At 40.2% G+C, this 27,867-nt stretch overlaps 1 protein-coding gene across 2 annotated transcripts in view; it reads left to right on the forward strand.

The window, feature by feature from the left end:
- Positions 1-27,867, forward strand: part of DCAF6 (DDB1 and CUL4 associated factor 6) — a 158,076-nt gene that overhangs the window by 125,717 nt on the left and 4,492 nt on the right. For both annotated transcript variants that reach the window (XM_084648852.1, XM_084648853.1), the window contains 3 exons: positions 19,505-19,643; positions 24,858-25,014; positions 26,516-26,604. In XM_084648852.1, the coding sequence (XP_084504978.1) occupies positions 19,505-19,643; positions 24,858-25,014; positions 26,516-26,604 (385 nt within the window). The remainder of the gene's footprint in view (positions 1-19,504; positions 19,644-24,857; positions 25,015-26,515; positions 26,605-27,867) is intronic.

The raw sequence follows: 27,867 nt of genomic DNA on the forward strand, positions 1-27,867 counted from the left end.
CATTCACCAAAATATGCTGTTAACATCAATGCCTGGACTATTCAAATACTATCATAATTTATTAGGCAAACTTTCAGCTATTGGACTCAAGGCAATATATTTTTAAAATTTTTATTCTCACTTTCAGTTGCACCTTAGGATATGGTACATCTCTCTTTTGGGACATACTTAACACTGTATTTGTATGGGATAGAGGTTATGTTTCTGTTAATTATGTACACTGGAAATGCAAATAGTTGAAAATTAGCTGTACTGTTGCTAAAGAAATTAACTTGGCATCAACTTTAATGTCCTCCTTAATTGTTTTCTGTTTCATATTGGCTCTTTGATGTATATTTAGGTCTTGGAGGGTGGATGCAATGAATGACTCATCCTGTTTTCCCTGGGATTCATAAGTTCTGCAAAGTAGGAATTTTCCAAGGGATTGCATAGCTGAGGAGATTTTTTTAAATATAGGACTTCATGTCTAAAAGCGGCAAAGAGTCCTGTGGCACCTTATAGACTAACAAACTAATGACATGCATCCGACGAAGTGGGTATTCATCCATGAAAGCTCATGCTCCAATACGTCGGTTAGTCTATAAGGTGCCACAGGACTCTTTGCCGCTTTTACAGATCCAGACTAACATGGCTGCCGCTCTGAGGCTTGACTTCATGTCTGTGTCCGTAGATGACATCATAGCCCAGAACACTGAGCAGTGTATCAAAGCCTCCCACTGTAATTGACATTTTACCCATTTTAAAAAACAAAACAATCTGACATTTTGTTTGAAAAGTTTTGGATCAGGGACTTGAAATTTGGTAGGGGGTGGCCTGTGTGTCAGGATTGTGCATTTTGCTGAACCCATGAAAATCTGCCCAAATTTGGTCAAGTTATAAGCCTTTGAAAAATCATAGTTCTCACATGCTCAGGAGAGACTTCTTAGATTTTAGCAGCTAAATACCCCAGAGATTCCATATGCACTGGGTATATGCCAGCCTGGGGCTGAGCAGGACTTTGCCTGACATTGCAGCTCTGGGTTGCTATAAACTGTACTGCATCCGGGTTCCTGAATTGAGAGCAGGAAGCCTGTCTGTCCTGTGCTCAGTGACTCCCCCTGGTGACAAACCAGCCTGATACAAATACAAAAGGGGGAAAAAAAGCTAGACCTGTGGAGTCTTAAGGGAGAAGTAAGCTGGGGCAAAGACTCTGTAGGACGATCCTGGGACTGGAGACTGAAGGGATGGGAGAGGAAGACTGGGACTGAGAACCAGTGGAGTCGGGGACAGGAAATGAAGGGAAAAGGGAGACAGATCTAACAAGGTTCAGGGGATAAACTGGGACTGACTGGACAAAGACTGTGACGAGCTGAGATGGGGGAGACACTGAGATTCAATAGGGAGCCCAGGGATGGAGACGGGGACTGGGTATGCGGGGGCAACTGAAGACCATGGTAGTGGTGGGGAAATAGATTGGATGAGAAGCCAGGAGGAAGGAACTGGGACTAGCAGAGCAAGGAGACTGGTGAGAAGGAGCTTCGGGGGTAGGACTGGGATGAGAAGCTTTGAGGAATGGAGTCTGAGACTGGCTAGGTGAGGAGACTGGGATGAGGAGCCAAGGTGGGGAAGAGAGAGAACTTGGGACCAAGGACATGTTGGGTAGGAGGAGGCAAAAGGAATCAAGCTGGGTAGGAATGTGTAGAAGAGTCTGTATCCACTACAACATGCTTCCTTCCTGAGCCTAGAGTGGAACCCAAAATTCCTGAGTCTCACCATTCCTCTGCTGGCTCACATAGAGGATGACAACCTACTACTGCTACTAGTTGAACAAAGCTCTGCCACTGTGATGGATATAAAGGTTTCCACCCTGTTGATAACCTATGTGGGTGTCAATATGATGCCACATGATGGAATAACTATTATTTCAGTTCCTTTAAAAAATAACAAAAAACTAAAAATTACACAAACTGTTAAAAGAACATTACTAAGGTTACACTGAAAAGTTAGGAAATGCCAGATTTAAGGTTGCCTGTGCAACTTTAATTTGTCCACCTTATGTGTATGCATAATGTTAGTCTTTTGTTACATGACTACATACTATTTTTCCACAGGACCACTGCCTCACTCAGTGGAGTATTATGTGTAGCATTAGAATCTTAGTAGTTAGAGACAAAGATTTTAAGTCAATTTCCTCAGGAGGGACAGCATATGGTGTGGTCTGCTGGTTTGAACACAAGGCTATGAATCAAGTCTCCCAAATTCTAATCCCATCTCTGATATGTACTTCCTTTGTGACCTTGGGCCAGGAACCTAGCATCTTCCTTAAGTTCCCCTCTCATAATTTTTTTATCCCTATCGGGTGTTCTGTTGATTATTTGATAAAGATTGCAGTAGTGCCGTGAGTGGATATTACACTTAATTTTACAGACTTCTCCCTTGTCTGTATCTGACTGCATCAGTGACGAATGTAAGCCCAAATTCTGCTCTTAGTTACACCAGTGTAAATCTAGTATATGTTAACTGCACTGAAGTTGATACGGTTAAATATTTCATATGAAAATAAAAACCAAACTATAATGGTTGCCTTTTTCCATTGAATGGCTGTACAGCCCAATGTGGTTTAGGATTGCCTCCAGGCTTTTGATTAAAATTAGATTTAATGCCTCATTCACTTCAGTTTGTTCTTGTGTATATGTATAAGGAGCAGAGCTTTCCTACATAGCTGAATGGTGACAAGGTTAAATAATAAAATTCAAATTTTTTCCCTCTGGTTTCAGGATTTTAGAATACCTTTCAAACTATTGGTATATAAGTGGCAAGGGTTTGTGTGTGAGGGAAAACCATGATTTTTCCAGTTAAAGACCACACTGGCAGTCTTGGAAGCTGACTGTGAATCCTCTTCAGTACAACTTATTCAGACAAAACCTTTTTTGTAGTCAGTGAGTTTGTCTGAGTGAGTACTGAATTCAGCTCCTTGTAATTTTAATGTACTGCCACATATGATCCTTGATTTACAAAATTGTTAGTACTATACCAGTGACTAAACCCTTTCCCTAATAACAAACCCACCATGCCCAACTCCTCTTTACTTCTATCCCAGGGCCAACTGCCCCAATATCTGCAAATTACATGTATTCAGACTGTACATTCAAATGTGTGCATATTGTGGTACCAGGTCTTGAGAAGAGATGAGGTTCAGAGGGTATCTGCAGCTAGGAAGAGGAATCTGAAGTATATTACTTTGGGAAAAGAGTCAGATGAGAATGTTCATGACCTTGTGAATGGAGTGGGATTTGGGAGGATTTCCATAGATAAGAGTTTTAGGATTCTTAGATCTCAGATTTAAATATGTTCTCTAGGCTGCATGTCTCAAGGTGTAATAGCTATCAGAGGCTTTCAGGTATTCAGGACATCCCAGTACTTCAAAAAACGTAAAATTTTGGTCTTTGGTAATGACATTCTGCCTGATCAGAGTGAAACATAAGTCTCCATTTAATAGCTTAAAGAAGTCTTAGGCCAGTCTACACTACCACTTACTTCAGTATAATTTACGTCACTCAGGGGTGTGAATAAGCTACTCCCCAAGCGACAGGTCATTGTAATTTACAAGCGCTGGTGTGAACAGCACTATGTCGGCAGGACATAGCTACAGTTTCTCGCGGAGGTGGATTTATTATGCCCACAGGAGAGCTCTCTTCCCTTGGCATAGAACATCTTCGCCAGATGCACTGCATTGGTGTAGCTGAGCCAGTGTATGGCTTCTAGAGTAGACTAGTCCATAGATGCCAAAAACATTATCATGTAGCTCTTTCATGTAAATATGACCAAGTCAGAGGTGATGCTTATTTGCACCTATCCTTCAAGACTCTTTAACGTTTTGTTCAATAGTATGGAAAGTTATACTAAATGTAGAACTACTTTTGTATATCTTGCATCAGGACTTTATTGGTACATCCACACAGCAGATGGGAGTTGGAATTCTCACTTGACTAGCCTACAAACACTAGTTCTGCTCGAGCTAGCACCTAAAAAATAGTGTGATCCAGCTGCTTGAGCTGGCTGCCCAAGTCCATGCCGAAGGAGGCAGGCAGGATTGTACTCAGGCTGCTAGCCCAAGCCCCCATCTGTGCCACTGGTAACGCCGCTGTTTTTAGCATACTAGCTCAAGCAGAGCTAGCACCTGAAAATATGTGTGTCTACCTGAGCTGGGAATCTTACTTCCCAGCTCCTGTTCAGCGATACCCTTAAAGATAATTTACTTTACCATTATCTGAGGGGTAGCCATGTTAGTCTGTATCCACAAAAACAACAAGGAGTCTGGTGGCACCTTAAAGACTAAGTTAAAGACTAAGTCTTTAAGGTGCCACCGGACTCCTCATTGTTTTTACCATTATCTGTTTGGCCAAGTCAGCTTGATAAATTAGCATGCTTCACTGAGTGTTGTACTTCCTAAAATTCATTCCATTGTTGTTATCTATTTGATATTTAAAGTAACAGACCTTGATGGAGTATGGAAAACGACCACAAATCAGCTTGTTGAGAGTCCAGAGACAGAAAAGGATGTGTTTACTTTCCCGGTTGGAAATTCTATTGCTGGACAGCCGTAATTCAATATATTTGGGCTGCAGAGAAACAGCCCCTCGTGACAAAGTACTGATGTAGTACATTGCTCACCCTTTATTCTTTTCAATATGATTTATGGTAAAGACATTTGGGTCCCTCAGGTGATTAGATTACATGCTATAGTAGGGGGCACCTCTGTAAATATAGAAAAATATAATCAGGTACCTTGACAAAGTGCCAAAATTCTCATTGACTTCATGGGAATATCTGGTCTGTTCCTCTAGGAAAAGGAGACACTAACTTTCAAAGAAGGGATGCTAAAATCCTGTTGACTATTGGAGACCTTTTCCAGAGTATAACATTACTGAACTTTGAACTGCTTAGAATAAAGTTTGATCTCTGGATTTCTATATGTATCTACAAGTTAAACACTTCCGAGACATTGGAGAAATACCAGAGTTAGCAACGAATGATGTAGAAGAAAAATTCAGATAGCGACATAACCCAAATTAGCCCTTGTCTATAATGTACAATTTTTCTGTTGAGGAATGCTGGCAAGTGTATACCCCAAATTCTGTACTCTGGAGTCAAGATCTTACAGTTCCTCCTAAGATTAATTAGTGGCAGAAGCACTTGAATACCCCTTTGCAACCTGTTTCTAATCCTTAAAAAGCAAATATAGTACTTCATGCTTCATGAACTTTTTACTACTTTCCTTCAATTTTGAACAAAATGAATATAAATCTACACTTCAGATGTTCTAAATGTGATTCATTATGCATCATTCATATGTTTTTTAGGGATCTCCCATTATGTGCACTCATTTAGATACCTAATCCAACTTTTAATGTGTTCCAAACTGGGAACTGGCTCTATTTATTTGACCCTCTGTTATGTATTCTGGGAATCTATCCACAGGACCAACTCTCTCTAGCGCTTGACTTAAGGAATACAGAACATGGTGTCTGCAAACAAAAAGCTTGTCCTAAATTTAACTGTACCAGTAGACCTATGCTATAGATATGGAAACATGAAATCTGAACCTACTTTGTTATTCCTAAAACAACAGCACCAAAGAGAGCTTCTATAAAGTATATAAAAACATCCTGGTCTTCAAGTCAATTAACCAGGATTTATCATCTAATGCACATAACTTAGATATGTTTGGAGTCTAAAGTAGCAGTCAATCTGTTGCCCAATATTAGTATGATTTAGTATTTAGACTTACAATAAAGATTAAATAGATGTTAAATAGAAAGCAATTAAATTCTGGGAAAAAAATCTTATGTCAATTTGTCAAAAAGGTAAAACTAAAAAAAATATAGTAGACCTATAATTTAATATTTTCATTTTACTTATCTGACATAGCATTCCTTACAGTGATTCCCATGTAACTATTTCTCTGTTTATCTTGAATGCAATGGAAATATATCTTTTAAAAAGCTGTTTGTTGTTTGAACATAGAAAAAGTCCACAGCAGTGGTTTTAAAGTCCAAAACAAGTATTTTTACAGGTTTACATAGTTGTGAAACTGCCCAAACTCTCCGGAGTTGTTACGATTTGGGCTGAGACCAGCCATGAGCCATTATCTCCCAGAACTGAAAATGGGAGACTTAGGATGGAATGGCCATCTCATTCTTTTCCTTTAGTACCTCTGCTGCTATAGTATAACATTACCTTAGGAAATGGTGAAGACTATATTGACTAAAAGAAGTGAAATGCTTGGCTCTTGAAATCTATTTTATAGTAGTTGGTCTAGTTAACTAATCTAATATGACATTTTTAATACACCCGTGAACAATTATCTGATGGAATTTCCTAGGGTATATTTAAAGAATAAGGATGAAAATAAATTTCATATTGTGAAACTATTTGACTAGATGCTGCTGGAACATTGTCACTTACCCTACAAGGTCTGCAGAAGGGACTTCTCTCCTGTGCTCCTTGTGGAGTCCATGGGGAGAAGAGTCCCTTTTGTTGCATGCCAAAGCAGCTAAATATCTTCTAAGTTAGATGTGCACAAACTTCTCAAAACGCAGCAAAGTTAGTCGTGTATGTGCAGAAAGCATGGCCTTCCTTAGCTGTGAACTCTGTGGGCTTAGTGAGAAAATACTTTGCAAAGTGTTCTGCAAGTGCACACAATTGAATTATAACCATCAAACATCATGTCAGATCAAAATCAGTTTTCACCTGAATAGTCCAAGGCACTTCCCAGTGAGGGCTATTTACATATTCAAACGGCCGAATTGGTTCGATTCAAACTTTCTGATAAAAGGTCACCTCTGAGCAGAGACTAAGCCTCGAAAATCAGTCCAATTAGTGGAAAATTTGAAGTCATAAGGGACTCAAAATAGAGAATTTGCAATGGAAATGTTTATGCAACTTGCTGCCACACCTGCTACAATTCAATTGATGAGTAATTACTGTATTTTATAAAACCTGTATTTACAAAAACTTATTGTGTACTAATAAAAATATGCAAAAACTGGGGGGAGGATTGATTGAAATTAAAATGTTTTTCATGTATTAACTCGTATGGAAGAAGTAGAATCTTTGAAATAATCGGAACACATTCTGTAATAGACTCTAATCTTTAAAAACTCAGTACACGGGATTTGTGAATGACTTTAACTATTGTTCCCTTCACTAGATTTAATATCAGAGGAACAGCAATAGGTGATAGAATAATGAGGTAATTCAGTATCTTCCTCCCTCTCCCCCTTTTTCTTCCTTCTGTATGATGGATTTACCAGGTCCTCGTTTTCCACATCTAACCAGTTTTTCTGTTAGCTGTTACCACTTTTAAATTTGCCAAACTTTGGATGCTGGAAATTGTAGAGCAGATTGCTTGATGAGTTATATTTAACTGCATGCATTGCATGGAAACAGAGTGAGAAGAAATTGCTGTGTACAAATTTAACATCACATTAATCTCTTTAGTGTATGCCATAAAAATAATCATAATGTAAAAAGTGTTTATTCATGTAGAACAAACACTTTTTTTTTTAAACTTCATTAGCTTTGGCACTTGTATTTTGCATGTGCCACCGTTGATTTGGCTTGTTTTGTATTGGAGAACACTTGGTTCTGGAGCGAGATTAATTAGCACTATTTAGGAATACATTGTTCAAAGGCCTGTTTTAATTTTTGGACGGATCAATTTATGGAATTGAGCATAATTTTTATAGCCAGGATTGATAGTGCAAATTTAGGAAGAGAGACACTGGGTTTTGGGGGATGTTTCTCCACCTCATAAAGTTAAAAAATGTAAAAGCACTTGAGATGGAATACCCTTGTCTCTCTCAGTGAAATACCCCAGTATGTTAATTGTAGGAAGACTTAAGGGTTTTGACAACTAAGTTTGGCAGTAGGCCTTCAGGGAGAGAAGCAATTGTGTGAGTTAGTGCCAAATATAATAGATGGAGATTAAGTTAACAAATGGAAGGAATTAATTTAAAATGACACAATATTTTTATAGTTTCATGAATGACCAGTTGCAGGATACACGTCTGAAGGGGTTAATTTATATGACTACCCTAGAAAGAGTATCTGCATTTCTTATATTAAGGTCCCTGCATACAGTCGCACACAATGTGTAAGTGGGTCCAAAAATATGAATATCTAAAGGAAAATAGTGTGTCCCTGTCTTTCCATTGCCTTTATATTTCAGTTTTAGCTACTACTCTCGTGCAGTTAGCTAAAGGTCTGTATTCAAGGGCTTTTTTTTGGTAATCTGTGGAAAGATGGAACCACATTCCATGGTAAAAGCCACTGTTCTTGGAGTTCTATAGCACCCCAGTGTTACAGACTGCAAGTTCTGTGTCAGCTTGAGGTAAATGTATAGAATTAAATATGAAAATGAATAATGCAATCTGATGTAAGCAACACAGTGTCTTCACGGACACTGCGTTGACCTAACTACATCAACTTAAGTGTTATGCCTCTTCTGGAGGTGGAGTTAAGTCAGTGTTGTTGGTGACTTACATTAGTGGGACTGACATTTTAGTGTGGACGCTTACAGAGTTAGGTCGACATAAGCTGCCTTAGGTCAACCTAACTCTGTAGCATAGACCAGCCCTTAATGTGGTGTTAGGATTCAAAGTTAACATCCAGTTAAAATGATTGGGGCAGTTCACACATCAGAGCTGTCTTAACAAATAGGAATGTGTCACTGCATTGGAAAGTTCATAATTGGAAGGTACTCTTCGCATAGAGGCTCTTTTAGAAACTATTTGAAACCTAGAAAACATTTTTTTTAAATCAAAACTTAGATTTCAGGGCAAAATTCTGAAGCAAATTCCACAGCTGCAAAATAATGAAATTCATGGAGTCTGCTTGCACCCATGAAAACAGGGCTTTACTTGTCTAAGTACTGGGACGGCAGTGGAATTATGCTGCAGCTTGGGGAGGTAGGAGAGTGTTATGGGGAGGGAGAGAAGGGTTTAATTCAAAAGAGGAGAGGAAGAGGAGGCAGGTACACTTCTTAGCAAAGAAAAAGAGAACAGAATATTTTGGTGCTCAGTTTAGATTCTCTCAGGATAAATAAAGCTCACCAGGGTAAGAGTTGAGAATTTCATTGGCATTGTAGGAAAGAGCTCTGTAAAGTGTACTTCCTTTTACAATATTAATGAAGTAACCATGTCAATGGAATCAATGTATGTCAGATACAGCAGCAGCTTTTCTGTGCACAATCTGTATATTCAAGAGGCTTTTAAATTGAGTATGTTTTTGATGGGCACAGTTATAATCTGTTTTCCTTCTTTTAAAGCAGGTCCAGTAATCATTTCTGCATCCTTTAGTAATAAATTTAGCTGTTTTGAGATTTATGCCTTTCTAGATAACCAAAAGTCCTCAATAATATGAATCCAAAGTGACGGCTGAACTCAGATCTGTGACCAAAAAAACTTTTAAGGAGCAGTATGTAAAATATTACACTGGACCAAATGTATTGGGTACCCAATTATGCAAAATTCATTGTAGGAACATAAACACAGAATTTTCTGGATGGAAATCTTAGTAGATTTTAGATGAAGACTCATTCTCCCTCCCCCATAAGTTTAAAAAAAAATGAATGTTCTATGGATTTAGGTTTCACTTTTTCTTTCTCCACAGTTTTTTTGGGGTTTTTTTTTTAGTGGCTGTAGAATTTCTCCTGAGGCAGCTGTTAGACTTGGCTGTAGATAAACTGTATCATCCTCTTGTTCAGTTTTTTTCTTCAGATTTACATTTAATGGAAAAATCCTAATGCTTTTATACTACAGTGATAAATACCTAGATAGGTCATTCATTCTTGGGCCTAATTAGAATAGTTAAACCCATATTTTGGGGTTTGAAAGGACAGCATAATACAATCGCTTTTGATAATATTTTCAGCTGGAGGGTGGTGCAGAATGAGTGCTTTCAAGTGCATACACGTGATGAGGTTTGAGCACACAAGTTCTTTTGCGATTAATACAATGTTTTTATGCATATTGGTTGGGGATACCAAAAAAAAAGCTGTGTTCAATTATTGTGCTTCAGTATAAAGTCCAGGGTAATAATACTTGGAACTTGACTAGCATCTTCCATTCAAGGATCTTAAAACACCTAATAAAAGAAACCACACAATGTCCCTGTGAAATAGATTAGTATCCCTACCCTTCAGATGCAGCAACTTAGTCACAGCAAAACAGTGGCAGAGATAATAGGAATCAGGTTTCTTGACTGTCCACGCTTTTTTGAACCACTAAAACCTTTATGACGATATGGAAGAAACATTCAATTCTGAAATTGCACCTTTTTTATGTGCAAGTACTCCAAGCTTTGAGTCTTTCACATAACCATACTCCATGAGTTGGTTGATGTGCAGTCAATTCCTTTTGATGATTTTGTGTGTGATGTAATTAAAAGTGCATGATTTGCTAAAGCCTTAAAATCAGGCTGCATCTTCTGTTGTCTTAATCCATTATTACACTGGGAGATAACCAGTTCAGTGTCCAGGTGTCTTATTTGTTGATATTTTCAGTTACATAATGGACATTTTTGTTTCACCTTGATAGCATTTTACCTATAATATTATTCATTTGCTTTCTAGACATACAGATTCCGTTTGTGACTGGCGCTACTTCCGGGAAAGGTGTGATGGCCACTCCATTCAAACCATTCTTTTCAGTAGCAGTTCAATCTCGAAAAACTACTTTTTGGGCTTAAATTTCTGCTTCCAAATGTTAGCCTAAAAGTGAATTGTATGGGAACTTTGTAGAAAGTCTAAGCTGTTTTTGAATAACATAACTAGGAAAAAATTCCTTTTATGACCATTTGTTTTCAAGATTCAAATTTGGCTCTGCTGGAGTCAGTCTAGGAAAAAAGTGCTGTCCCTATCCAAGACTACTTGGATACTTCTGCTAAAATAATCAGAATTGAAATGTATGACAACGATACTTTACCTTTGAAATCTGATGAAAATTTAACATGCCATTGAGATGACTGAGGCACTACACGCCTTCTTGGGTCCTGTCCCATATACGCAACACAAACCTACTTTATTATGGGATGATATATCAAGGTAGCACTCAACATGAATAGAACATTGGTTTTGATTTTGTAATGTAGTTGAGACCAAAGAGCATCCCTGAATTATCCTAAAATAAAGGCTTTAGCATGGTATGGAGACATAGTCAAAACATAGTTCAGTCTCTCTCTGTGTACAGGACCAAATCATTGTGTAATTGCATTCTGCAGCATAACTTTCTGTATTGTGAACAAAACCTTTTAAAGGTATTGTTACCGGCAGTTTCAGTAAGACAGCATTACTTAGGGTTACATTCAGATTTCTTCACAATCATAAGGACTAGAAATTTACTTCTAAAATACAAATAAATAATTTATATTTGGCAGCAACTGGTGAGGTCACCAGAAAAGCGCTGTACCAGAGTATGTATCACAGATTACTTCCTGACTTCTCAGTAGAGTTGCCAGTTTTGATTGGACGTCTTGCTGGAGATTTCATCACATAATCTTTAAAGATGAATCTTTAGTTCCTGGAGACTCCAGGACAGTTCTGGAGGGTTGGCAACAGCCCTACTTCTCATGTTCGGTGAAGTGTGCAATTTTTTAAAAAACAATTGTTCAAGCTCAGCAAAGATCAAAATTTGGAACATTAAAAAAATTGCACAGCATCTTACTTTCTCTTCTGGCTTTGTGTATGTGTGAGCCTACATCAAATTTTCAGATTGCTATCTAACATTTATATTTTTATATCATAACTGTTACCATTGTATCTGAAATTAAAAATGAACAAAAGCCCAGAACGAAAATATGCTGCTCTTTTTGTACTTCCAGGACAGAGATGTGTAACTGTTTTGTTTTAATTTAAAAATCTGTGCACAGAGCAGCAATTCTGGGGGAGGCTTTATCAAAAAGGTGTGTTCTCCCCATGCATCTGAAGCAATATTAGGCTAGGGCCCAGTCTGGTCTTGTCTGGCAAGGAGTTCTGTAGCCAGGGTCTCAACATCAAGAATACTTTGTTCCCAAAGCCTGATAGCCAGAACCTCCCTGTGAAGTGTAGTTGTATTAGCCTTACTCTCCAAATGGCCCCATTTCAGAGATAGCTAAATTACAGTCAGTTAGTGCCTTTTCACTTAGAACCAGGACTTAACTTCAGAGGTGAATCTAAATTGGTGTTTGGAAGGCATAAGTGTGATTGATAATATGTGTATCACAGTGGCTAGGTCCTCATCTGAGAGGCGTGAGTGGAAGCATCCTGGGTGTGCCAAGGTGCAAAGGTGATTCTTGTATCTGTGGCAATCTGTGTGACCAAGAGTAGTAATAAGACTAGCAAGAGCCCCAAGACTTTTTTAGTTGTACTCAGCAAGTTTTTATTCCTTTGAAGGACTAGACTATCTTACTAGGGGTAACCCAGATTTAGCACTTTATCTGCAATGATAACCTTTTAACTAATCAGCTGATCCCCCACTCAGTGGTTTAAAAAAAATTAAGCTAATGGTATAAGACCAGAGATGTACAAGCACCTCCTGGAACTGATAGAAGTCCCAATAAGTGGCAGTTGAAAGGATAGCAGTACACACTTGAAAACAAAAGGCCCTAATGTGTTGAATAGATCTCTTTTCTTTCCAAAGCTAAACTGCTTTTTTGCCTGGTTAGTACTAGAATGGGAGGCAACCTGGTGTTCTGTGTGTGCAACCTGGAACTGGGGTACCACTGAGCCCTCTGACCCACCAGCCTGGGCTCCCTGTCACACTGCTGCTGTGACAAGCTGCAAAGCCCTCCAGCCTGTACTTTCACTAGCATTCACACAGGTAGGGACACACCCAGATGCAGTTACATGCAGGCTCTGTATCCACAGCTTCCCAGCCTACAACCCCAGGGCAGTACCATCCTGCCCTGGTCAAATCTGGGTCAGTATATAAGTTTAATACCTGGTCCACCTCTCCCTCAATGCACTATAAGGTGGGTAGAAAGTTGGCTAGATTGTCGGGCTCAACGGGTAGTGATCAATGGCTCCATGTCTAGTTGGCAGCTGATGTCAAGTGGAGTGCCCCAGGGTTCGGTCCTGGGGCCGGTTTTGTTCAATATCTTCATAAATGATCTGGAGGATGGTGTGGATTGCACTCTCAGCAAATTTGCGGATGATACTAAACTGGGAGGAGTGGTAGATACGCTGGAGGGCAGGGATAGGATACAGAGGGACCTAGACAAATTGGAGGATTGGGCCAAAAGAAATCTGATGAGGTTCAATAAGGATAAGTGCAGGGTCCTGCACTTAGGACGGAAGAATCCAATGCACAGCTACAGACTAGGGACCGAATGGCTAGGCAGCAGTTCTGCGGAAAAGGACCTAGGGGTGACAGTGGATGAGAAGCTGGATATGAGCCAGCAGTGTGCCCTTGTTGCCAAGAAGGCCAATGGCATTTTGGGATGTATAAGTAGGGGCATAGTGAGCAGATCGAGGGACGTGATCGTCCCCCTCTATTCGACATTGGTGAGGCCTCATCTGGAGTACTGTGTCCAGTTTTGGGCCCCACACTACAAGAAGGATGTGGATAAATTGGAGAGAGTCCAGCGAAGGGCAACAAAAATGATTAGGGGTCTGGAACACATGAGTTATGAGGAGAGGCTGAGGGAACTGGGACTGTTTAGTCTGCAGAAGAGAAGAATGAGGGGGGATTTGATAGCTGCTTTCAACTACCTGAGAGGTAGTTCCGGAGAGGATGGTTCTAGACTATTCTCAGTGGTGGAAGAGGACAGGACAAGGAGTAATGGTCTCAAGTTGCAGTGGGGGAGGTTTAGGTTGGATATTAGGAAAAACTTTTTCACTAGGAGGGTGGTGAAACACTGGAATGCGTTGCCTAGGGAGGTGGTGGAATCTCCTTCCTTAGAAGTTTTTAAGGTCAGGCTTGACAAAGCCCTAGCTGGGATGATTTAATTGGGTATGGGTCCTGCTTTTGAGCAGGGGGTTGGACTAGATGACCTCCTGAGGTCCCTTCCAACCCTGATATTCTATGATTCTAAGAGAACAATGCACATTTGTGGTAATCAAGCAGAGATTTTCCCCAAGCACTCCAGTCAAAGCTCACTGGTTTGGATTAAAACATAAAATACATTTATTAACTACAAAAAATAGATTTTAAGTAGGGCTGTCGATTAATCACAGTTAACTCACGCAATTAACTCAACAAAATTAATTGCAATTAACAATTTATTGTGATTAATCACAGTTTTTATCGCACTGTTAATAGAATACCAACTGAAATTTATTAAATATTTTGGATGTTTTTCTACATTTTCAAATATATTTATTTCAATTACAATACAGAATACAAAGTGTACAGTACTCACTTTATATTATTTTTATTACAAATATTTGCACTGTAAAAATGATAAACAAAAGAAATCGTATTTTTCAATTCACCTTATACAAGTACCATAGTGCAATCTCTTTATTGTGAAAGCATAACTTACAAATGTAGATTTTTTTGTTACATAACTGCACTCAAAAATAAAACAATGTAAAACTTTAGAGCCTACAAGTCCACTCAGTCCTACTTCTTGTTCAGCCAAACAAGTTTATTTACATTTACAGGAGATAATGCTGCCCGCTTCTTATGTACAATGTCATCAGTGAGAACAGGCGTTTGCATAGCACTTTTGTAGCCGGCATTGCAAGGTATTTACGTGCCAGATATGCTAAAAATTCATATGCCCCTTCATGCTTTGGCCACCATTCCAGAGGACATGCTTCCATGCTGATGATGCTCATTAAAACAAAATGTGTTAATTAAATTTGTGACTGAACTCCTGGGGGGAGAATTGTATTTCTCCTGCTCTGTGTTTTAGCCGCATTCTGCCATATATTTCATGTTATAGCAGTCTTGGATGATGACCCAGCATATTATTTGTTTTAAGAACACTTTCACTGCAGATTTGACAAAACTCAAAGAAGGTACCAATGTGAGATTTCTAAAGATAGCTACAGCACTCGACTCAAGATTTAAGAATCTGAAGTGCCTTCCAAAATCTGAGACACGGGGTGTGGAGCATGCTTTCAGAAGTCTTAAAAGAGCAACACTCTGGTGCGGAAACTACAGAACTCAAGCCCCCAAAAAAGAAAATCAGCCTTCTGCTGGTGGCATCTGACTCATGATGACGAAAATGAACATGCATAGGTCTGCACTGCTTTGGATCGTTATCGAGCAGAACCCATCATCAGCATGGAAGCATGTCCTCTGGAATGGTGGACAAAGCATGAAGGGACATATGAATATTTAGCACATCTAGCACATAAATATCTTGCAACGCCGGCTACAACAGTGCCACACGAACGTCTGTTCTCACTTTCAGGTGATATTGTAAACAAGAAGCAGACAGCATTGTCTCTTGCGAATGTAAAAAAACTTGTTTGTCTGAATGATTGCCTGAACAAGAAGTAGGACTGAGTGGACTAGTACATAAAGTTTTGCAGTCTTTTATTTTTGAATGCAGTTATTTTTTGTACATAATTTTACATTTGTAAGTTCAACTTTCATGATAAAGAGATTGCACTACAGTACTTGTATTAAGTGAATGGAGAAATACTATTTCTTGTATTTTTACAGTGCAAATATTTATAATAAAAATAAATATAAAGTGAGCACTGTACACTTTGTATTCTGTGTTGTAAGTGAAATCAATATATTTGAAAATGTGGAAAACATCCAAAACTATCTATATAAATAGTATTCTATTATTGTTTAACAGTGTGATTAATAATGATTAGTTTTTTTAATCGCTTGACAGCACTAATTTTAAGTGATTATAAGGGATAGCAAACAGATTAAAGCAGATTACCCAGCATATAAACAATACACAAACTAAGCTTAATATACTAGAGTGAGAATCTGCTATTCATATCCAATCTAACTGATGGTACAGGCAGACTTGTAGATTCTTAAGGCAGAAGCTGCATTAGCTTTACAGCTTGGGTTCTTCAGATCTTCAGACACAGGCTAGAAATCCCTTTAGCCTTGGTCCAGCACTTCCCCCCAGTTCAGTCTTTGTTCCTAAGGTGTTCGCAGGAGTCTTCTTGTGTGGGGAGTGAAGAAGCACAGATGATGTCATTCCCTACCTTATATAGCTTTAGCATATGGCAGGAACCCTTTGTTTCAAAACTTGGTTCCCAGACGGGTTTATGGAAAAATAGACATCCCAAGATGGAGTCCAGAATCATGTGGCCTGGTCACATGTCCTTGTAGAGTCATAGCAGATATTACTTACAGGATGTCTGGAGTATTCTCAGGAAGGCTTACTAGGTGGGAGATAAGCTTTTATTAAGGCGCATTGTTTTCACTAATGGCTCATTGCCCTGAATAGGCCCTTCCCAGCCAGCTATCTAGACTGAAAGCATCTTGTCTAGTGGGTGTCACCCAGGTGTAACTGCATTTGAAGTACAGATACATAGTATTTATAATTTCAGATACAAAAATGATACATGTATACAAATAGGATAATCATGTTCAGCAAATCATAACTTTTCCAATGATATCTCACATGACTCATCTTGTACAAAATGCATCATAATTATGCCATAACCATATTACTATGATGACTATGGGGTTCGGTGTGTCATGATGCTTTTTGTTCATTTCTCTGTGATCGCAAAGCTGATCTTTTCAAATGTGTATCTGTTGTGACGGGGCAAGGCCACATGGCTATAGAAAAGTAGTGGGAGATAGATATATTAGCTCCAGGCTAAACTAATCCCTGGTACCAGGATAAGTGAAATGGCAGCTGCTCCAGGTCAATTAAGACACCTGAGCCAATTAAGATCCTTCCAGAAAGCAGGGAAGACAGCTAGGTTGATTGGGACACCTGAAGCCAATCGGGGGCTGGCTGAAACTAGTTAAAAGCCTCCCAGTCAGTCAGGTGGGTGTGCATGTCAGGAGCTGTGGGAGGAAGTTGTGCTGTTGGAGAGGCTGAGTAGTACACACCATATCAGGCACAAGGAAGGAGGCTCTGAGGTAAGGGTGAAGTAGAGCTTGAGGAAGTGGGGGAATAGCCCAGGGAATTGTACATGTAATGTTTCTAAAAGGTCAGCTACCATAGTTGATACTATTAGGGTCCCTGGGCTGGAGCCCGGAGTAGAGGGTGCGCCCGAGCTCCCCCCCCCCGACCTTTGCCCCCGATTAATCACTGAGACTGGGAGATCACAGAGACTACGCAAGGAAGGATAACGTCTCCTCACCTCCCTCGCTGGCTTATGATGAAAATGGCTTAGTAGACTGTGACCCTTGTCTCTAGAGAAAGAAGGGTTACGTGCAGGGTCACAGTGAGCCTCTGAGGCTAGTAAAATCCGCCAGGAAATGTGGGACCCACGGAGGCAAGGACAGAGCTTTGTCATGCTGTACACAAATCATGTGTGTATATTTGTATTGACATATAGCTGGAGCACATAGCTCTAGTTATGGTTCCAGAAATACTTTGCATAAGTGTGGAATGCATAACTCTCCATAGTTTCCCTTTCTGTATAGAAGATGACAAATGAGCAGAATGTTGTTAATCTCTTGGGAGTAATCCAAATATTCAATAAATGTAAGAGTAGTGTTATATATCTACAAATACTTGAAGGGTGTAAACACTAAAGAGCGGATAGGATTATTTAGTGTGATACACGGCGAGACGGGGACACATAATAAGTAATGGGATATAACTATAAAAGGGAAGACTTAGCTTGGCTTCCAGGAAAAATCACCCAATAGCAAAATTTATTGTACTCCAGAAAAGTCTCCCAAAAAAAATTGGTGGAAGCCTCCATCTCCTGGGACTTTTAAAACTACAGTAGACAAATCACTAGGAAATGTATCATCAGGAATAGTCCATTGTTAGATGGACTGGGTGATCCCATCAATTCTTTCCTCTCTAACTTCTATCAAATGTGGTTAAAATTTTTCTTTATTCTTTTTAACAATAAAAGACCAGTCTAACTGGTGAGCTTTTTTTCTCTGGGGGTAGGGGGACGATGACGACGACGACACTTTTTATAGTAGATTAAATTTTCTCTTATGCCCACTTAGCGTTACTTTCAGCTTTTAGGATCCAATGCTTCCTCCAGCAACATTTTCTCTCCATCTTTCTTCTATGGCAAGACTGAGAAGGAAATCTATAGACTGAACTGGGAGCGGAGATGACTAATTGGGAAGGGCAGGAAGAGCTGACTCTGGTATGAAGTATGGAAGTAGCTCTAGAGGTGGGAGAGACAGCTACTTCCTTCTGCAACAGACACATGTTATGGAACAGTGTGAAGAGGTAGTGACTAAAATATGACACTTCATCATTTCTGGCCTACTGGAAGTTACTAGTCAGGTGGTGGCGGTTTCCTTCCCTATGGTTCTGTTGCCTATCAAGAATTCCTGCCCTGGCCAATTTCATCCATTACATTCCACCAGCAATCAGCACCTCCACCCACTTCCTACTGTGACTGCTGTTCCACTTCGACCATCATACTCTAGTTCCACTCAGGGCATTGAGCAGGATGGCAGCAGCCATATGGAGGAGAAAGTGAGTGCTGTGAGCAAATCTCGGAGGTAAAAGTGTGACCATAGCTGGAGCTGAGGGGAAGCTGCAAAGGTGCAGCCAGGGGACAGGAAGATGAACCAGATGGAAGAACTCAAGCAACCAGAATTTCTATAGCATCACCAAAGCTGTAGCTTCCTGGAGTCCAGCAGCCACAAACTAGGGTGTTTAACCTAGCTGCTTTCTCCTGTCACTTCAGGAAGCCTTTTTGTGTGGGTCTGCTGCTGCATTAGGGGCAGCTTCCCACCACAATTGTTTTTTTTCTAGCCTTCAGAACTAGCTCTTCTCCGTTTCCCAATCAGTACTATTAAACATTTCTTATTGCTCATTCTCATCATAGCAAAAACATTGACAAGAAACTGTCAGACAAAGGATCTTCACCCTAAAGTAGGAAATAATGAGAAATGAAGGTCCTATTAAAATGTAATAAAGGTGAAAGAAAACAATTAAAGGTTAAACTAGGTCTTTAATAATAGCTAACCTTTATATTAACCATTTTTATATATATATTCACCCTTTAACACGTTTGCTAGCACAGGGGATGGGAGAAGTTCTACAGGATTTTGAAAATATTCTATTGCAAAGTAAAGTTACATGTGAATTTTGCCTGCCTCTAGAGTTTGTATGTTTTAAAGAGAATGAAGAAAATAACATGACCCTTGACATTTCACTGTGTTGCATGTTCTTCCTGTTCTAAACCAATATGGAAAAGCTCACAATCTGTAACTTCAAATAATTGTAATAGTGTTGGTATCTGTGCCAAATTTGGGGAGAAAGGTTGAGTTTAAGTAGGCTGATTAAAGCTATTTGGTACTGCTTTGTAGTTGCCCTAGTACGCTATTTCGAAAAGCTCTGTCTATGCAGACTATGTCTCTGTATGATGGTCTTTCAGTGGTGTTCTCTTTGTGATTCCTAGACGATCTGCTGTTGCTCGCATTCAGGAACTCTTCAGAAGAAGAAAAGAAAGGAAAGAGATGGAAGAATTGGAAACCCTGAATATTAGACGACCTTTAATAAAGATGGTGTATAAGGGTCATCGGAACTCCAGGACAATGGTACAGAAATACTGCTTTAAGAACTGCAGAGTTGATATTTTAGGCTGAAATAGTTTAGTTGTTACATTGATATGCTTGCTAAAAAGGGATTGTGTAATACATTTAAGATATTTTTAATTGTACATTAGATCTGTAACCACAAAATTTGGCATTTTAGAGAAGTTATGTACATTTCTCATGAGACACTCCATAATGTGCTTGTAGTCTAAGCCTGCATGACAATGAATCAGGTTTCCTAGGTTCTTCTTTGAGTAATTGCTCATGTCCATTCCGCTGTAGGGGTGTGCATGCCCTGTACACAATTGTCAGACATGTTCTTTTCACTCAGCAGTACCTGGTGTGGTGGCTCAGGCAATCTCTGCTGTTGCATGTCATTGCATTCAGGTTTAAGAAGGCGGAGCCACCTCTGACCCCATTCAGTTCCTTCTCCCCACCAGTGACTGTTGTTGAAGCACTTTGAGTCTTGCTTGTAGCAAGTTCTTCCTTCACTCCTTGTATATAGCCTGTTTTTTTCTTAGAAGTTAGTAGTAAGTTAAGTGTAGTATAGATAAATGTTAGTATTAATTTTCAGTTTTTAGGTCTTTTTTGACCAAATTCCAGTATAGGAGCCATGCCTTGCTCTCTGGGGTTTAAGTCCTGTTAGCTGTGTAGCAAGGCAATGCTGGTCAGCGACTTGCACCCCAGCTGCTTATAATACTTGGGTAAGTCCCACATTAGTGACAGGTGTCACATCTGTAAGGGATTTAAGCCCCAGTCTGAGGATAGAGTATCCAGGCTCAAACATCTCCATATGGAGGCAGCACTTCATCCACCATCGGAGCTGCCATGTTCGGAACGGGCTCGGAGTACTGCAGCTTTGGTATGGCGTGCCCCACCAGAGATGTCTATGGCATCTTGCTCTCTATCATCAGACCAAAGTGGGGAGAGAAGCTCACCAAAGGCTCGGTACCCTGTTCGGCTAGATCGTTGGTACTGAAGTCAGCTGGAGGCCATGGCTCTGGGAGCGGGTCTGAGGATCTCTAGAGAAGTCCTCATCTAAGAAGAGTGGATCATCGACTCTGGAACCTGTGCCAAGTCTGTCGAGGCCAACCCCTGAAGTATCCATCGAAAGATACCAAGGAAAGGAATCTGTACCAATGACACCAGAGGCATATGCATCCACAAGAGAACGCTTAATCTCTCAGTACCAGAGTCCCTGGTGGTGGTGGTGGTACGGAAAGGCTTTCAACCAGTACAAGTGCCTGTGTTTCCCACTTTGCCTCTTTAGGACCATGTAGTACCATTACTTTCTACAGCCTCAGAAGCTGGTGCAATCGAGAGGTAAGCCAGCGATAATACACCTGGTACTGTCATCCCTAGCCTCTGGCTACTTATCTCTGGTTCCAAAGGGCTCTGCTCCCCTATTATCAGAGGACTCAGGGTCATATTCCTCTGATTTGGAGGTGCAGTCTTTTGTGTCCCAATCTAGGTATGGTGTAGATCCTCTGTCAGAGACTTGAGGGCCATGGATCTTGCATCAGTCTCAGCAGTGGCCTCCTCCTAAGGGGGCAATGGCCTGGTCAAAGTTGCATCCAAGAGCCATGTCAGTGGTCTTTTTGGACACCATAGGGTGTCTTCCTCCTGCTAGGACTTTCTCTCACCCATATCAGTCTGTTTCCGTGAAGGTGCACCAAGAGCATCAGCAGGCAACGTTCTCAGAACCTGGTACTGTGATTGAGCAGCTAGAAGTCACTCAGGCAGCTCCCCAACTGCAAGACACGGAGCAGGTGTTACCTCAGCATCCTTGTGGATCCTCTTCCTCATCACCAGAGCCAGTAAGTGACTCACCACCACCAGAGTATTACAGGGCTCACCAAGATCTACTGAGAAGGGGTTCTGTTCTGGATCTTCAAGCAGAAAAGGTCCATGAAAAATCTCAAACACTGTTGAATATTCTGGCTTTAGTGGCACCTTCCAGAGTGGCTCTGCTGATTAAGTAAGTCATTATGGAGCCAGTTAAGGAACTCTAGCAGTCCCCCTTTTCCTTCCTTCCCACAGCACATCTGGCAGCTGTCTCTGCTTTTCATCCCTCGGTAGATAATGGATTTCTTTTTTACAACCCCTTCACCATCAGGTTTCTAAAGGGCTTGGACGGATTATTCCCACAGGTACAAGATTCTGTTCCCCCATCGGGTCTGAACATGTCACCAACTACAGGACAGGCCCAACAAAGAAAATAACAGAACACCACTAGCCATCACCTTCAGCCCCCAACTAAAACCTCTCCAACGCATCATCAAGGATCTACAACCTATCCTGAAGGACGACCCATCACTCTCACAGATTCTGGGAGATAGGCCAGTCCTCGCTTACAGACAGCCCCCCAACCTGAAGCAAATACTCACCAGCAACCACATACCACACAACAAAACCACTAACCCAGGAACCTATCCTTGCAACAAAGCCCGTTGCCAACTGTGTCCACATATCTTTTCAGGGGACACCATCACAGGGCCTAATCACATCAGCCACACTATCAGAGGCTTGTTCACCTGCACATCTACCAATGTGATATATGCCATCATGTGCCAGCAGTGTCCCTCTGCCATGTACATTGGTCAAACTCGGGACAGTCTCTACGTAAAAGAATAAATGGACACAAATCAGATATCAAGAATTAGAACATTCAAAAACCAGTCGGAGAACACTTCAGTCTCTTTGGTCACTCAATTAGAGACTTAAAAGTTGCAATTCTTCAACAAAAAAACTTCAAAAACAGACTCTGAGAGACTGCTGAATTGGAATTAATTTGCAAACTGGATACAATTAACTTAGGCTTGAATAGAGACTGGGAGTGGATGGGTCATTACACAAAGTAAAACTATTTACCCATGTTTATTCCCCACTCACCCCCCCCCGCCCCCGCACTGTTCCTCAGACGTTCTTGTCAACTGTGTTATACCAATAAAATAAAAACCAGCAGGATCTTATTAAAGGGAAAAAGGCAAAATACCACATTTATTGTGAGTACAGAAAGAATCATAGTAAGCAGTTAGTTATAGTTATAACATTCCATTCAATCTCATATTTAGTCACACATTCATTCATACAAACACACACACACAGGTTCTGCAAGGTTGTTATCATAGTTACCAGCCTTAGAGTTGCTCATGCCAAGCCACTGGCCAGGTGGCCTGGACATGAGGAGGGAGCAGGGCCTTGTCAGATGCTCATCTGATGCTCCTGGAAGTTGGTTTGCAGAATCAGACCCCAAAGTTCTCACTTTTTAGAGTCTATTTTTATAGGAATTTCTTCCTATGCCAGTCTATGGGAATTGCTTCATCATGCTGTTGCTGAATCAATCAGCAGATAGCACATTCCTGACGGCTCCAAGATGTTATCTTGTTCTTTGGTTCTCCCATTCTTGAGGCTGTTGGGTGGATTCCAGTCTGCCCTCCGGGGGGGGTCCTCTGGTTATTTCCACTTGATTCCTTCTTCAGCCGATGGACACTGGATTCTTAGGCTGGCACCTCCCTGATCATTCAGTTATTATCCACACCAAGCATCCATCCACATACATCCTCTATCTCTATTTTAATCACAATTGTTAATACAACAAAAGGGCGGGGAGTCTCTGGGTGCTGTTTCTGTTGTTAGAGTATTGCTTTGAGTCTCTCTCTCTGTGAATTGCTTTGAGAACAGACTCTGTCTTAGAATGTACTAACACAATTAGCAGCTTGCAAGTTTCACACATAGAGGGAGAGAAACAGCACCAAAAACCAAGAGATCTCTTCATTAGTAATACCCTGGAATTTGAACTCTGGGGAATCAAACTCATTTGTGATTGTAATACAGAACTTCTTTAATATGATCCAACAACTGCTGGAAATGGCCCACCTTGATTATCACTACAAAAGCTTTTTCCCACCAGCTCTCCTGCTGGTAATAGCTCACCTTAAGTGATTACTCTCGTTACAATATGTATGGTAACACCCATTGTTTCATGTTCTCTATGTATATAAATCTCCCCACTGTATTTTCCACTGAATGCATCCGATTTAGCTGTAGCTCATGAAAGCTTATGCTCAAATAAATTTGTTAGTCTCTAAGGTGCCACAAGTACTCCTTTTCTTTTTGCGAATACAGACTAACACGGCTGCTACTCTAAAACCTGTGTAACCTTATGTAACTTTACTTGAAATGTTCCCAATTAATATTATGTTGTTATAGATAAGGGTGCAATAAAGCCCAATTTAGTTTTCAGGTTTAAGCCTATAGGTCAGTTGCAGAAAATCTATTTAGTAGACGACCAGTAGGCAACACTTTTGAATGATATAACCAAACTTTATTCAAAAGAAAAAAGTAATTAGTTAAGCAAACAGGCATACAGTTACCACTTACACAGTACTACAATTATACTTACACCTGAAATTTAGCAAGGCTACTCAGCTATTACAGTGAGAGTCCTTCTAAGCCCCTGTCGTCCTGGACTTGATCATTCTTAGTTGCTTTGAGGGGATGGGATGGTGCATGCACAATCTAGTGAACACTAGGAGTTGAGAGAGAATGGCACATGCTCAGTAAAAACAGAATCTTCTGAGATTTTAGCTGCTAAAATCTAAGCAGTCTTTACTAAGCATGTGTGAACTTTAGTTTTTCAAGGCCAAATTTGGGGGTATTTCATAGGGACAGCAAAAAGCATATCCCCAATACAAGGGCCACTCCTTGCGTAATTTCAAACCCTGTTCCAGAGCAAGTCCTTAACTCGCATCTTCCACCAGATAAGGACAAAAATGGAGAATACTGCCAGGCTTTTTGATGCACAGTTTAAGTTTTAGTGTGAGCATTTTTGTGAATTAGTGAACAGATCCCCACCAAGATGTAAACTACAACTTAATCCAAAAATGTATCGAGCAGAAAACAGACCGGTGACATTAGAGGATCTGATGCTTGTGGTCAAACAGTTACAAAATGATAAAGCGCTTGATCTTGATGATGATTAATCAGAATTGCTAAAGAGAGGAGGCATGGATTTAATTCACTGGCTTTATAGAGTTGTCAATTCAAAAATTGACTTTGCATTTGGAAAATCCTTAAATTAGGGCCAGCACTATTGTGAAAGTGGGAAATACTTTCTAGAAATGGCTTACAAAATTAACACTTCACATCTGTTATTTCTAGACTAACCATGTAAATCATAACAAATATTTGTAATTCAATTTATTTTTACTATAGATAAAGGAAGCCAATTTCTGGGGTTCTAACTTTGTAATGAGCGGTTCAGATTGTGGCCATATCTTCATCTGGGATCGGCATACTGCTGAGCATCTGATGCTGCTGGAAGCTGATAATCACGTGGTGAATTGTCTACAGCCACATCCATTTGACCCAAGTAAGACCATCTCCACCTGCAATATGCATGTTCCTATAGCCTGTAGTAAGAACCTTTATAGATGAGTCTTCAACACCTTGCTTAACCAAGGGTCACATTAGTAAATTGCCAGGAATTCTGAGGGCTGCGTCTCAGTTGTATAAAATTCAGCATGCTGCTGCTATCCTTGTCTGTAATAGTGAGGTTTGGCTCAGAGGCCATTATACCCATCAACTCCTCAGAAAGAAAATGGTTATATATAGCATCCAAAAAGGGTCAGGATCCATAAAGAAAAGTCCTCCTTTCCCCCCTCCTTTCATCATAAATAATGAGTTTGAAAGAGTGGTTCCTGTGCCGTTGGTGAGATAGTGCGAGCTATCTAATACAGTAACAGGAGAAGCAGTATTAGCATCTGGCCTCAGCTTGTTCTACTTGAGTCTTGAGCAGAGCATGGGAGGAAGGTGAATTTAGATTAATAGGAGTTCTGCTGAGTGAGTTAAATAGGTATAATTAGGCTTTTTTTTTTTTTTTTTTTTGAAAAATATTCATGCTGGGGATGGACAGACTAGCGTGGGGAAAATTAGATATGACCTGAAACTTTGCTGATAATTCTAATTGAACCATTTTTCAGTTTATGAAACATTGACAGAACAGTTTTAATTATTTTTCATTTTCCAGTGGCCTCTGGGAATATTCAAAAATTAGTGACTAGTGGTGCACTGTAAGGGCTCACTATCAGAAGCTCTCCCAAAATACACCTACAGCTTCCCTGACTCTTTAATCCAGTGTGACCTCCTTCCACTTACAGCTTGAAAAATGAACATTAGGGGTCAGCCCTCCCAGCAGTGACAAGTGCTCTGAGCAAGCCTCCATCCACATCTACTGAAAGCCTCCTAAAGATACACTACTCCCTCAGTGTAAAGTGCCCTAATTCTCCCTCCCAGATGACAGAACAGTCCAGTGCATTTTGGTGTTTTGTTCTTTTAAAAATATTTGTAAATGTGCCCAGTGTTTTTGGAACAGGTGCATCAAAGATTTCAAATTTCTACATAAAATACACTGTGCAAATTAATTTGAGGCTTGTTCACATCTATCATTGCACATGGATCTACTTGTCTTAAAGCCTTTCCTGTTAAATCTTTTCAGATCATCAGAGGAGAGTATAATAATAGTAGCAGGTGCTTGTTTACTTTATAGTTTTAAATTATGCACATTCTGTGTAAAAGAGAGAATATAAGGTTTGCATTTATTTTCTTCATGACATATATTTAGTCGATAGCTCAAATCCAGCAAAAAGGGATTATAACTCAATGAGACTACTCCTGGGTACATGTTTGCAGGACGGGATCTTACATATGTTATGATGGTGAAAAATGAGAGCACTTCTAATGAAGTGAAGTGTGTGTGCATGTATGTAATGAAGCATGTCAGCAACACTTTCAACAAACTCCAACTAAGATGTTCAGAAAAGGCATTTAATTTAGAACTCTCTTCTAATACTCTTTTGAATTTGATTTTCTAGTTCTTGCCTCGTCAGGTATTGATTACGATATAAAAATCTGGTCACCGCTAGAAGAGTCCAGGATTTTTAACCGAAAACTTGCTGATGAAGTAAGAGCCTTTCCTTCTTTTTACGTCACAGCTGTCATTTCTAGCAAAGTCTTCTCTGCAAACAGCTTGAATAACTGAATTTTTTTAACTTAAAACAAGTCAGCAATAGATCCTGTTTTTAAAAATAAGGTGTTCTTAAAAACAATTAACTTTCATTTCTTTCAGTACATAAACACCCCACGTAACCTGAGAGATTAGGAAATAATGGAATGTACAGATATAGCGGAAGTATGAAATTATGAACACAAGACAAGTGAGAGATAGGGGGAGCCATCAAAGTTACAAGGGTAGATAGTAGGAATCAGAAATGGAGGAGGCTGAGACTGTTTAAAAAAGTAAGTGATATACACATATTGGAGGCAAGTGAAATTAAAAACATTATTAAATATTCCCAAGCACAAAACTGTGTGTTATAGAGTTAAGGCTATAAAATAGAATTATAAACCCAGATAAAAAAATTCAAACATGTTAAGGCATGCCAGCTTTTTTTAGGACACCCAAATAGTCTTAACTCTCCCTTGTAGTGATTCCCTGCTGTGACCATAGATATGACTACTGGATGTTAGTGCTTATGGTTGCAGATTAATGACATGGATTTTAAAGACATGAGGGTTTTTTTTTTTCCAATGTTTTCCCCCTCATAGTGTCACTACAGGGCAGAGTTAAATATTTGTCTCTTATGCTCTTTTTAAATAACTGCTTTTTTGTGCAGGAGTCAAATAGTCAATTTCTTCTCTGTATAAATGTAATGTCTCATCACAAAAGTAAATACTGCCACTCCTGAGCTCTGAGCCATTCCTGTGTACTTCACCAAATGCCAAAGTGTATGCTCTAATTAGCTCTCATTGATTGCAATAGGAAGTAGGTGCATTTGAAGGCAGTATTTGGTTCCAAGTACCCTTTAGAGCAGGGGTGGACAAACTTTTTGGCCTGAGGGCACATCTAGGTATGGAAATTGTATGGCGGGCCATGAATGCTCATGAAATTGGGGGTTGGAGTGCGGGAGGGGATGAGGGCTCCAGTTCAGGAGGGGAGAGGTATGCTGGCCCTGGGGTGGGGCCAGAAATGAGGAGTTAAGGGTGTGGGGGATGGGGAGAGGGCTCCGGACTGGGGCAGGGGGTTGGGATGTGGGAGGGGGTGAGGGCTCTGGCTGGAGGTGAGGGCTCTCGGGTGGGGCCAGGGATGAGGCATTTGGGGTGCGGGAGGGGGCTGTGGGCTGGGGTGGAGCAGAGGGGTGTGGAGTATGGAAGGGGACTCTGGGCT

This window comes from Lepidochelys olivacea (assembly GCF_965140295.1).
Source record: "Lepidochelys olivacea isolate rLepOli2 genome assembly, chromosome: 1".
NCBI lineage: Eukaryota > Metazoa > Chordata > Testudines > Cheloniidae > Lepidochelys > Lepidochelys olivacea.